The following is a 14,069-nucleotide window of genomic DNA, read 5'->3' as shown; positions in this document are numbered from 1 at the left end:
GAAAAATTTTCCTCATCAGTATATGTCTCACGTCTGTCTTTCTAAAGGCTTTTTTTTGCATGCAATTGGTACTGGTCTCTCAAAGATGGCAAAATGCTCTAGTCTGGAAAAGTCTGACCATTTGTACACTCAGGATATTTAATATGATTGTTACAATAATGAGTGAGGGAGTTTAAGTCTCAACCTGTATGCCCTTATTTTTCAACCTGGGTCTTTCTTACTACCCAATCTGAGCTTAGTGCACTTTCTATCAAATCTTCTTCCTACCCCGTTATCTTAAGTCCAGGCTCTCACTTCCTATGCCAACTTCAAATCTGAGCATGGCTCTTTCATTGCCTCGGCACTTCATTCACACTTCAGCTACACTCTGACCTCTCTTCTTCCAGCTACAGTTTGCAATTTCAGCTCTTCCTTAGTACAGAAAGTGACATTCACTTGGCAACCCTAATTCCAAACCGTCCAGTGACATGAGAAACAAACTACTATCCTACTTAATTAAAATAGAAACTCTTCCATAACATACCCAGTCAACTAGAGAACCACATTAATCTTCTCTACCATATTTTTATTAAGACGATAATATACTCTAAAATAGAATTTTATCTGAAAATACATACACCAACTGTAAAACATATGTGGTAACACGTAAAGTCATATATAACTGAACCTAGTGGGATGCAACAATAATTCACCAGAATGTTTCACTTATTATTCATTCTTAAACAAAAAAACTATCAAATCCTCAAAGAAACTCATTATTTGGGTTCATCACCTGAGTGGTGGCAGTTGAAGTGGTACTACTCCTGGATCCCCACATCTGCTGGAACTGTACTCTTATTTCTGCAAATGTTTCAATGATGACTGCAATGAAAACATTCTGCAAAAAAAGAAAAAAACGAGAAAGAATGGCTGAAATGAAGCTCAGCAAGCAGAAAAGAGAAGAAATTCATTCTGATCTGTATTTCAGACAAGTTTAAGAGAACAAATTTTTCAGTACCTTAACGAGCCAGGCCAGAAAGAAAATTAAGGTGATGAAATAGAAATATGAACGCCATCGGGGAAAGCTGTCAATTGCTCGATACATAAGGAACACCCAGCCTTCCTGAGAAGCAGCTTCATAAACAGTAAATATGCTCGTGCCTGAGAAAAAAATGAAAATGTTTGGCATTAAGCCCCCTGAAAGTTTTAAATATCAGCAAACAATCACCTTTTATCTATTTGATTTTTCTTTTCTCTAAAAGGTATCAGCTCTCCTCTCATCACTTCAAAGAGAAGATTTTCAGGTGCATTTCTGTTTCTTCTTTATGCAATTGAATATGAATTGATTTGATATCACGCCAGACTTCATTACCTCCCTGGACACACATACATAATCCCTTAGATTAGTTGACTGGGAATACGCAAATGTCTTCAAAGGCAGAATTTGTCCCATTATGTCACTACAGTAACACTTGTGATAAAAGGTAGCTTTTATTCAAACTATCAAGTTCAGCATTCAGCAGGTGAAAGGAATCACTATTAACATAAGGCAGACTGAGTAGCAGCGATATGCCAAGATGGTGCCTGATAAAAGAAAAGTTATGAGGGGTTTATATATGGGGCAACCACTTTTGAATAAAAGTGGTGAAGTTACTGCTTCGTCATTTAAAGCATAAGATCTAACCCCATCCTAAAGGCTGAGGGACAAAGTGCTCTAGCCAGCTCCTCCTTCCTCCTTATCTCTACAACAGAAACTTAAAAATTGAGATTGTGGTTGGAGAGTCATACGTCACTCTGGTTTGAAATAATTTTAGGGAGTGTTACTGCTGTAAGCTCCATACAGATACTCTGCAAAGCACAGGGCAGACTGGAGAACAGTGTGCCAAATGATGCACGTGTCTCTCAGTTCTATCACTAGCTGCAATTTGGCTATGAAATCATTATGCTTAGCAACATAGGAGCTACAGTTACCTGCACCAGATGGAACGCTAAAATGCCTGTGCCCCAATTCACAGAAACAATTTGGAGAGAAGTTCAATTTCACCACTTATATGGAGTCAGGGTGCTATGGCTTAGATGACGTTCTAGAATGGACTCCAGAGTTTACGTACTTCTGATTCTGTTTTCATCCTATTCATGAGCTAGTCATTTGCTAATGACAAGTCTATTAAGTATGAAAGGTCTAATAGGTATAGGTCTCAAAATCTCAAATATGGAAAAATAAAACAAATAACAAAATTAGAAAAAGAAGTGCCATGCACTCTTCATTCTTCTCTCTATTTTTGCCACATAAAAGGAACAAACTAAGAAGTCTCCTATAAAAAGTATGTAATATATAAATTTGGAAAATATATAAAAAAAAATGAAGAGTAGAGATTTTTCTTGCTTTTTTCATAAGAGATGATATTTTGGTATGAATAAAAACACTTGTTGGGGATCAGTTTTCTTACCCATTAATTTTTCCCTCTGTGTGGCTAGTAAGTAATGATAGATGAGCTTTACTTTACTGAGAATGGAGATATTTATAAACCTGCAGTGCTTGGAAAGTGCTAACTCTGCTAATGCCTCCCAAAGAGAGCATCTCCGAAGTTCAATGGTAAACTTGTCATATGAGTTACAATAAGAAAGAGTTTGGTCCTCTCTAAGTACAGAAAAATATGACTGTTTGCACAATTAATATATATAATTAACTTCCTTCCCCTCATTAAGCAGTCTTGCAAAGAAACGCATAATAATAAATAAAGATAAGTAAATAGTGCACCTAGCATCGCAGATAATCATGGTTAGATCTGAATTGGACCAAATGTGTGACTTGCATTCAAATAGATTTTACTAATGGATGTCTTCCTGTGTAAGACAAGATGGAGGAGAATGCGCCCACTGTTTTGCCAGCTCTTTGTGGAGAGCTCCAGCATTGACCTCTACCGAAAAGAGTGTTTGGACTTAGACAAAGGAGACAAGCAAGCTAAAGCAAAAGAAAACCTAGATAGCTTAAAATGAAAAATCTATGGTAATTGTTTTGAAGAAAAATGATTAGACATGGAAATTTCTACTTCTGTATTGTCCTGCAGAGAAGAACTATGTAGCAGTGACTTTCTAACTGCATAGTAAGAACTAATGCCTTGAGCAGACAGGCATACCCATAATTTCTCTTTTTTTCCAGGTAGACCAAATTTCCTTCACCCTGGTCTCTTATATAATATCACTCTTCCTACAGAGTTGTACCACTTTGATATTGAGCGCCAATCCCAATCACTTTATCAATTCCAGTTTCCTGATCACACTTCCCATCCTACCCAACCTAATATGAATTAATTTTACTTTCCTACGTCCTTCTCCTCATCACAGCACTCCTACGCTTATCTCATGCTCGTATTCTTCACCATATCAGTCACATTACTCCTTTGTCTTCCGCACATCCTGAGAGCCAGATGCATAGAGAGAATGAAAACATGTGAGCAGAGCAGGTCAAAGCATTCTTCATTTGAATGAAGTATCATCAAAGTATTTCCAAAGCCCTTTGGTTTTCAAATCTGTGTCTGATTCTGTAAAGGTTCTTTAAAGGCAGGAAGCTCTTTCAGGAAGGAGAGTTTGATTCAATATGACAATGATACTGTGTGTAGCTGAGAGGCTCAGTTTATCTCCAACTGGAGAGTTCTGGTATGAAATCTCCTTCAAATTTAGGTAGACATGGGATGTGAACTGTAGTAATCCAGTGTCTGGCTTTGAAACAATCAAATCTTAATCCCAAAGTGGACTTTTAGCTCTATTCCAGTTACATACTTCTTAAATCAATTGGTTTTACTCTGAAGAGGAACAAAAACTGTGAAATCAAACTGTGGAATCTCACAGACTGCTGTGAAATCATGGAATTGTTCTACAGTCACCTTTTAACTCTGCTCTTCTATAGCTTCATTTCATGAAAGATCTTGCATAATAGAAAGAGTTTGAGAAGTGCTGCTACTGAAGTGTGCAGACATGGATCTATGGAATTTCTTCTGTTTATACTCACTAGTTTGATCTATAGATGTTGAATGGTTGATATGATCATGGTGGACTGGCAAAAATGTTAATCCTTTCTGTTAATTCTTTTGGTTATTGAATTCCTGTTTATTGAACAATGTTCTAAGAATCAATGTACAGGAGTGAAATAAAAATAATAATCAAGCATAGATAGCAAAGCCATTTCTGTTTCTTCAGAAAAGATTGGTCTGATCAACACTGAAATACTCATCGGTGAACAGTTCAGTATTTTGCATTTCAGAAATTCCTAAAGTAATGGTTCAATTATCTAATATTATACTCTTGCTGTACTGATTAAAACATGGAATAAAATAATGTTGTTAAGGAAAGGCAGAGACTAAGAAAAAGAAGGAAACTATTAAAATTTGCTGGCTAGGAAACTGTAATTAGTCATTACCAATGGGAAAGTCACAGTGAAGACTAGTAAAATAGTGGGGACATCATTTGAAGTATTTATAACACATACACTGGGCCATCTGTCACACTCACGCAATGTAGTGAATGGAAAAAAAACAGAATTAGCCCAACTGAAACAGTATGTGTTCATCTATGACATTAGAGCAAAAGCACACCTTGCATGTAACTGGTACATGTGTACTTAAGGCTATTATATATTATAAAGCAATCACCACTAAGAATATGCATTCTTACTTAATGTATGTGACTACACAGAAATAATGCTTTCAATACTGGTGCCAGGAATTACTCTGCTAACTGCCTCTGTAAATACTGTTTCGACTGGATATAGAGTACAGACACAACAATAAAGGATTGAATGTCATAAAATATATTACTTTCAATAATTTTTTCTTGGTTAACGTCTTCCTTACTGAATGTGCTTTGCTCTTCTAAAAATTGCAATTATTTCAAGACAATCAGCAACCAACACTACTCTCTGCAAGAATTTAAGATCTGAGTACATCTTCCTAAAGCAAATGCACAAATTACTAAAAACTTTCACAGCAGCCCTGTTTTTCTGACCATGTATTTTAAGTGACATGGCAATGCTGCCATATATGAAACCTAATTTACAAATCTTAGATCAAAAGGCAAAATTCTACTTTTCCATAGGTTTCAGCTTTTTGCACATCAGTGACACAGTACGTTCTACTAGTTCAGAGGGCTTAAGTCCTCACTGCACAGTGCTAGAAGTGCCATGCTAAAAGCATATCAAGAAGAGAGGTTTTGTTTGAACTCATCTAACAGATTCCACATTTTTGTGTTATAATAAACCGCTTTCTTTAACCAGTCTGGACGGTTCATCAAGAAAAAAGGAAGGAAAGTATTTCTAAATACACAGATTAAAATAAATACATAAATATAATAACATATTTCAGTCTCAAAAGATTACCTCTATACAACCAATACATATTTCTTTATCTATATAAATCTATGTATTTATCTATACGTATTATATTTCTCATACACATTTTGCAATTGCACATGATTTTTATCAAAAAGAAAAGGAAAGTCCAGAAAAGAAAAGAATGAAGAATGAGAAAAGAAACTGAATCTTACTCAATTTGTTCAATATTTTCACTTGTTTCATATCTTAAAGTAGAAATACATTAATTGGGAGGAAAAATTATATCCTTGCTAATTATGCTCATTAACATACATGGACATTCAGTACTGAAATATAGGGGGGCTTATGCCTTCTTCAATACATATGTTTCTTTTGAATCTACCAGCTGGGAGCGCTGGCCTGAAGGGGCATAGAGGAAGTAGTTGCTTTGCTACCCAAAGCATAAATGATTATAAATGATAATAATAGAAGAAAACTCTAATAGTTTCCATGCCTAACAGGTTGCAGAGTTGCTTGGCTCTTTCATGCTATGCAGATGAGTAGAGTAACAGAGAAAAAAGAATTAAAGACATCAGACCACATAGCTGGTGATTTTCCACAGAGGAGTGAAAAAAACTATCAAAAACCTATTTTACCAAAAACCTATATGGTAAAGAAATAGAAAAGGTATTTATTTAAAAAAAAAAAAAAAAAAAAAAAGACTCACAGCTTACAGAATGAAACAATAGCACCATTACATAGAGATTCCATTTCATTCAGTACTTTTCAGATTTGTGTATATTTTTTAAAAATAGAAGATTTTCTTTTCATTTTTGTGCCTCTGTGACACCACTATGGTCTATGACATCAGATCTTGCTATAGTCACCTCATCTTGTGAAAAGACACAGTGAAAAAGGAGTGCACTAATGCTGTCATTTTTATAACTGCAGAATTAAAGGAGCCAAGCTATAAGGTCACGTGGAACATTTACCAGATCTGGAAACAGAATCCTTTTATCCTGACTCTATGCTACGTTCTTGTTTTGAGATTAGATGAAAAGGATGCACTGCACCTCGGTGTTGTCTTTTATAAACATTGGTCTTACGTGATTTGTAGCAATTTCAGGTGAGAAACAAAAACTAAACACTGTTATTCGGAGTGTCTCTAATTCCAGAATTTTCTGCATATGTATTTTATATTTATTGACCAACTCAGGTTACCACATCAGTTTTTTTTTTCTCAGTTCTGTTGTGCCTGCATTGAAGCTGTTGAAAAAAGCAATTAATGGGGGTGGGGAACTCATACCAATTAGGTGAACTCCCATGAAATAAACCCCTACTAGTCTGGATAGTCTCTAGAGGTTATAGTCCTATAGTGCACGGTTAAGAAAAATAAAATGAATGAAAACAAACCCATTCCCATAAGACAGATGCCAGAACAATTGAGTTTTGCAAAAACATGACATAAGGTTGGCTTTTTATTTTTTATTTTTTTTTTTCCTTTTTAATCAGGAATTCTTAGGAATGTTAAAATGCAGTCGTTTTCAATAAAAGCTTAAAATATGACATACTGTTAGCCAAGGAGAGGCCTGAGATTCCAGCTGGGAGCTCGCCGTAGATTTCCGCACGTTCCATGAGCCACTAGATGGCGATGCAGCACCTCGAGCACATCTGGAACACCAGGCGGCCGCTAAGCCGCTGCCCGAGACAGCTCGGGCTGATAACCTCCCAGCGTGCCTGCGAAAGGATTGATTTTTCTATTTCCTGGCGAAACTAAGAAGCCCTCGGGTTCTGTCTAATTCAACTCTGCTGTGCTGAATACTGAAAGGTATCCTTCCTTCTGATGGCTTGCTAAATGTTGTACCTGTAGCAAAACAACCCCTCTCCTAGCTGCCAAAATGTTGCTGACCCTGTCTCTGTCACTGCTCGCTTTCACTGATATAATCAAGAAGCTGAATATTCCTGGATGTTCCCACCGACCAGCCTACTTTTAGATTACGTCTCATCTTTCTGCACTGACATATTTGTGTAACACTGCATGCAGTCAGGATCTTCCAGCTATTTTACACTGTTGCTTTGGTATAATTAGAAATGAATAGGGAATGCGACAACAAAACTGTTTGTGCTTCTGGGAAGTAGGCAATAGGTGAAATTGAGCAAAAAAGCAAATATTGGATAGCCTTAGTGGGCCTTCTTGTTTGTCTCTCTGAGTGAGCCATCCAGTCTGTTTTACTCTCCCAAGCAACTTGTATAACTGTTTGCAAGTCAGTAGGGATGAGGAGGTAAAGAAAAAAAACAGACCATGCTAATGCTCTGCTCCTCCTTTGAAACCACAAGCCCCACTGTAATTAGCCAGAGACTGAGCTGTGGCAAAGCTGGCAAACCAGAACCTGTGCAGAGCACTGATTTGCAATGGAAGGAAAAAACCAAACAGCATTCCCAGTCCGAACAAAGTATTTCTACCCATGAAAATGCAGTGACTTCAATAACTAGTGACATTATTGTTTCTTCCCTCTAAAAATCTGCTTCCTTATGAGAAGATGAAGAGTCTACATATGAGAAGATACTATACAAGGAGACTATATACAAAAAAATACTAGGTAAGGAGATAAAGAAACGCTGCAAACAAAAGCGCTAGGATTAATGCAATTTGTTCTACAGATACAGTAATGGAAAGATGGAAAGTCAGACGACTACATTATTTGTAAATGTAAGTTTGTTCACCACTGAGAAGCGTTAGCTTACTAATACAAATAAAGCAAAGTTTGCATGTACATTGGCTGCACAAGGTAAAAAGGAGCACTGCAGTTCACACTTAGTTATACCATTAGCGCCTTAGATGTAGTACTACTGGTGTTCCCTGAGTTAATACTTTAAAAAGAGAAATCTGTTTCTAATTTGTAAACAAGTCCCTAGCATAAATTGTGAGAACCATTCTTCAGAATGTCTTTAGGTGTGAATATGTATGAATGTTTAACCAGACTAGCATTTACAGTTGCTTTTCCTTAATACTTTCATTATAACGCTCCTCATTTATACGGTCACAAATAGACCAGCAGAGATCCAGAATGTCAGCAGAGCTCATAAGCTGGTTTTATGTGCATAAATGCTGTCTGCTTTTCCCTTTTTGCAGCCCCACAGCCATAGTGCTAATATACACTCTCATAGAATCACAGCTCTTTCTGTGTGTGGCAACTTTAAAAAATGTACTGGCAGTTGACGAGGATCAGGGAGAGGCTGAACTGTGAATTGTTCACACCTCGCACACCACTACCTGGAAGCTCTGCAGCACAGTCAACAACTCCCACCTCTCCTCCTCTCTAGAGAGGCTTCTTAAGGAGGCAACTTCTCCTGGATCCCCAGGCTCCCATCCCCAGCAGAACTGGCAGAACTCGGGGCTGGTGACTGAAAGTAGGACACTGCCATGCTTGGCACTGACTGAGGGCTCAGCGCCACAGGCCCTGACAGGCAGCCAGCACTCCCTGGAATCTGAGGCCCACTTGGCCTCCAGGCTTCTCCCTGTTCGGATCTTTGAAATCTGGGTGAGTGGTCCAGAAGTAAGCACAGTGAAATTATGCCAAGTGCAAAATCCATCCTCTCAGGAGAAGCATCTGTTGTGCAGTATTAAGACGGAACAGTTTCAAGGTTCCGTCTTAATAGTTACATACCTGCACGTACTGTTTTGAGGAGCCCTGTGGAATATTACAGGGGTGTCAGGGTCACTAGCAAAGCGCAGATGCTCCAAGGAACAAGTTTGGACAAGCAGCTTATATTGGATTTACATACCTGGGTACAGACTGAATATCATGGAATAAGTTCTTTACTATGAGAGTGGTGAGGTGCTGGTACAAGCTGCCCAGAGAGGTTGTGGATGCCCTGTCGCTGGAGTTGTTCAAGGCCAGGTTGGATGGGGCAGCCTGGTCCAGTATTAAATGGGGAGGTGCATGGCCCTGCACAGGCAGGGGGGGTTGGAGCTTCATGATCTTTGAGGTCCCTTCCAACCAAAACCATTCTATGATTCAAACCCAAACACTTTCAGACCTAGTAAAGCAAGAATAAAGAAATACAGAGGCCTTGGTTTTAAAAGAGACAAATGCTGTGAACATGGGCCTGCCACCACCCCAGTCTTTATAACGTCTCTTATTTAAAGTACAGTCACAGAAAAGAAAATGACTGCTACAGTAAATGTTATGACAAAATCGTGTAACATAAAACCTGTTAAACAGAAGAAGCTCTGTAATTTACATTAACTTATTCCTTTGAAAACGAGCCATCTTTTTATAGGACTGTTTTTTCTTCTTTTAAAATATATTATGCATGTCGATAGTTCTAAGACTGTACAGTAATAGTGACAGTTCAAAAACCAAACATTCAGAAACTCACACAAATTCTTACGTTTAGAAGTTAACGAACGCTTAAGGGGTTATTGTATTAAACAGACAAATATAAGGCATGCAAACACTACAGACTTTAGTTATCTGGACTGTCATTCAGCCATATTTTAAATATTGGGAATGCCTATTAAAATCAAGATAGTGATGGATCCCTTTGTTAGAGAAAAAACTAAGTATGTAAATCTCCCCTGGCATTAAAGTCAGCATTGACTTATGTAATGCCAGTCAAAATCATCCACTTTTTGCATCATTTTTTCCCCAGTAGTCTTATAGAGCAATCCAACTCATTTCAAGAGGAGCTACGAAGCACTAAAGTTAGCAGGTACCAAGCTGTCAGCTAATTTTCTTAATTAATATAAAATGTATCTGCTTTGAAAGAAGAAAGAAGTTGTTAAAGTATGGAAAAACGGAATCAGAGGACACACACGTAGAAATATTTCCATATCTAGCATGACCATGATGATACTTTCCTCTAAAATAGAGTTAACTGAGAACCTTGACTGTAAAGTTTACTTGATAACACCATGTCTTCAGTTTGATCAACTGGTAGCAGCTGCCTCAAAAGCATAAAAATGGGTGAAGGTGGAAAAAAAAAAACAAACAAAAATGCACTAAAAGAAAAGATTCAGGAGCTATTGAATACATCCATAAGTGATTCAGCTGAACAGAAGAATAACTGGGGGAGTTGATGTGCAAGGAGCCCATAAAATCGTGTGTGTGTTTGGAAAGTAAGGAATAAAACAAGTTGTCTGATCTAAGTGGAGCATTTCCAGTGTGATATTTACATTAGCAACACGTGAAAAAGTCAGAGAAGCTCAAGACAAAGAGCTCTGTAGGTAAAATAGGCTGGCACAGTCCATAAAGAAAATAAGATCACATCTAGAAAGTACTAAAAAAAACCTCTTTCAAATGGTTTTGAAACCTATTGTAGTGTATTTCATTTGAGCTCTATGGCAATGTGTTTCCTTACTTCCAGTGGCAGTGAAACCAAAGAAGTGTAAATATTTCCAAAGGAAACAACCTTTCCACTCCCAGCAGAGACTTCAGACACAAAGAAGAACCAAAAAGGACTTTACATTTTACTGTATGAGAACCCATGCTGTTGACTGTCTGGGAACTGGTTGGTCAGTCTTATAACTAACAATTGGTTAAATAAACAGATAGACAGGAAGGATGAAATTCCATGGTATATCATTCCAGTATCTTACGAAGGCTATAGTAATTATTTTACTGTGAAGCAAGAAACTCAACAATTTAAGGGAACTTAGACAAGCCAAGCTCTGGCTCTGCTCTGAGACTGTTTGAGCATCACTTAGTTCCTCTGGGTATCATCTGTGGACTGTATTCATTTCTCCGAGGTTATAATCTCTTCCTCAGAATGAAGAGATCGACCCCTTTCTCTTTCATAGATAACATTTCCAAAAGCAATTGCATGAAATTTTGTCTATCCTGCAGACAGTGTTAAAGCATCCTTCCTCTTAGATAAGATATGAATCAGACCAATCCCCAAAGCATCCTGATTTAATTGCTTCTCCTTCTTGCTGCAGGTACAGTGTATGCTTGAGCAAGCCTTTATTCTTTTTCTGCATAAAATTTCACCTGAGAATAAGAGCAACAGCAAAAAAGCACAACTAGCAAGACGTGCTGAGTACTCAGTGGCCAGACAGCACTTAGCTCAATAGACTTGAAAAAACAGAATAAAAACAAAATAAAACACAACGCTAAAGCTTGCAAAGGAGCTTGAAAGCTAAACAGACATCATAAAACAGTTACATATCAGAAATCTCATTAGCCTCCAGACATCTGAATAACAGGAGCAAATATGCAGTGCTAAATGCATCTTAAGAGACTAGTGTAACTAAAGAGACATGATCTTCGAGTGAGACAAAGGAGCTGTGATTGACTGTCAGAAGAAAACCCAAATGCCACTCAGTGACTGATTTAGTCATTAATGAGTTAAGTATTCCCTGTGCATTTTACAGCACTGGAGGAAAAGGAATTTGTTGAAGTGAGAGAGAGAAGTTTGCTCACTAGCCTAATATGTTGAGGAGGGGGAGGAGAAGACAAGAAGTTATTCAGTATGCTGCTAGCTCACCAAAGCCCACAGCACCTCTGTGAGATAAGTGTAGTGTTAATTCCATTTCAGAGATGACTATATTAAATTAGAGACTCAGAATTTGCTCACATAGCAAACAGAAGCAAAGTCTAAGGTGAGATTGTAACTTAAAGATTCATTATTTTAAAAGAGGGATTAGGGTTTTCACACCTTTAGTAGAATGTTAAAACGGAATGAACCTCAACTTATTTAATAAAAAAATGTATATCAGCAAGAATAGGCAGTTACTTTTTTTTCCTCTCCTTCAGAAAATAAAAGATCGTGTTGAAAAACAAACCAATTATGATAACATTTCTTTTTTTTTTATTGTTATTGACTGTTTTAAAGTTTGTATGATCACAAATATATTGGTTATCAAAAGAATTCTTGGAAGTCTAGCACTGATAGACTAAGCAGCTGGCAGTTTTATTTGGAGATGAAAATCAAAACCTTTGGAAAGAAAAGCTGTATGAACTGCCATATATTTCTGGGGACAGAGAACATTCAAAGTTTTAACATACTCCATTTAAAGTTTGTTTTCCATATTATCTCCTTCTGCAGAAATTCCTTCTGACCATTATGCACTACAGGAAATAGTTCAGCACACCCACAGGAGAAATTTCCTGGATTTTTCACTGTCAAATGAAATGTTTTCTTTTTTCTCAGATATGGCTTCTCTATTTTTTGCAGCATCAAACTTCCCTGCAAAAACATTTATTCTTTTTGTATATGTATGTCAGCTTCACGTTTTGACTCAAAGATGCTTTAATTTCTTTTAGACCTAGGATATTTAACATATTTTTTCTTCAGAACTTTTTACTAAAGATGAAAATATGGCATTTTGATCAGAGGTGCATGGTAATGTGGTTTGAAAAAAGAATGACCGTGTTTGAAAAAAAGAGAGAGAGAAAAAAAAAAAAAAGGTTTTTAGCACTGCTCTGTGAAAGTTTCCCAAGAAATACAGATCAGTTCTACCCCCAGTAGCTTTTTATCAAAGGATGAATTAAACAGACCTCATTTCCCATGTGAAAATAACTTTCAGTTGGTGAAATCAGAGCTTTTAGATATGGAAGCACAAACAAGTGACATGTATAAATCCAGGGATAATTTTTTGCAAGTCATTTACTGCACAGTGTCTACCTCTTTACTTACTTTCACCTGAAAAACATGTTCAGAAGTCAATCCAGTCACCACACTGAAGTCTGAAGTACCTCTAATTATTTACAATTTATATCAACACAGCTTGTTATCCTTCATAACTTGTCTACCAGCCTACCACAGCTTGGATAAAGTTTAATGCTGCTATATTATGTACCCTTATTTTTCAGAACAGGAATCACATCCTAATGTGAAAGCTCTGAAACTTTAAAAATCATGCTGCCCAAATTAAGGCCTATGAGCTGATGTTATGATAGCTAAAACTAGTTTGATTCTTTGAGATGTTGAAGGACACAAGTTCTAAATTTTCAGTCCCGGCCTGAGCTTGAAGCCAGAAGGAATCTTAGTATTTCTTTTAGTAGACAAGTTAGATCTATCATTCTTTGATTTTACCATTGAAGTCTCTGAAAAACACAAAAGATGTTGGGAAAATAGTAGATTGATCAATACGCTGTTTTCAAATAACTTATTAAGTTGCCTGACATTTTAAAAGTAAAGCTAGAGATTATAAGATGCAGTCAGAGAAGAAATCACCACTGTTTCCAGATCCATTTATTTTGCAGCATCTAGGAGATGGGCTTCCTAAATGAAGATGAATGCAACAGAAAATCTCAAAAAAATGTGCTTTTGAAACTGTCCATGAGGCAGATCTGTTGTGTTCTGGCAATAAAACTCTTCCCTGTAAGTTTCCCAAGAAACTTGTGAAAGTACCAATTAAATGCTTTTAGCAGGAATAATGTGCTCAGGTCCAAAATAATCAAAATAGAAGGGAAAAACTCCTAGTACTTAATAGTAAGTGCTGTAGTAATAGGGAAGACAGTAGAATTTGTCCCACAAGAGCTGTTTAAAAGCAGATGAAAAGAGGATCTTTAAGTAATCACGTAGTCTTGGAGTGACCAGGTAATGAGCAGGACCTTCAAGTAGATCTCACCTAGTTTTCTTCAGTTTTTTTTGTTTATTTTTTAATTCAGCATAAGAATTACTGTGTCAGAATGAACATCTGGGATTGAGGCACTTTCACCTGCAACTCCTGTGTTCTTTTATAAAACCATTTAAATGATCTGATTTGCTCCTAGAGAGGTCTCATACTCAATATTAACAGCAACATTCAAAAGCAAAAACGTGTATCCTCAGT

At 37.0% G+C, this 14,069-nt stretch overlaps 1 protein-coding gene across 3 annotated transcripts in view; it reads right to left on the bottom strand.

Annotated features, from left to right (window-relative positions):
* The window catches only part of NALCN (sodium leak channel, non-selective), a 214,682-nt gene that overhangs the window by 133,780 nt on the left and 66,833 nt on the right, over positions 1-14,069 (bottom strand). For all 3 annotated transcript variants that reach the window (XM_040653961.2, XM_015274986.4, XM_015274991.4), the window contains exons 8-9: positions 998-1,140; positions 773-877 (exon numbers count right to left, since the gene is read on the bottom strand). In XM_040653961.2, the coding sequence (XP_040509895.1) occupies positions 773-877; positions 998-1,140 (248 nt within the window). The remainder of the gene's footprint in view (positions 1-772; positions 878-997; positions 1,141-14,069) is intronic.

The sequence above is a fragment of the Gallus gallus genome, chromosome 1 (assembly GCF_016699485.2).
Source record: "Gallus gallus isolate bGalGal1 chromosome 1, bGalGal1.mat.broiler.GRCg7b, whole genome shotgun sequence".
NCBI lineage: Eukaryota > Metazoa > Chordata > Aves > Galliformes > Phasianidae > Gallus > Gallus gallus.
This window is presented reverse-complemented; position numbering and strand designations above follow the sequence as displayed.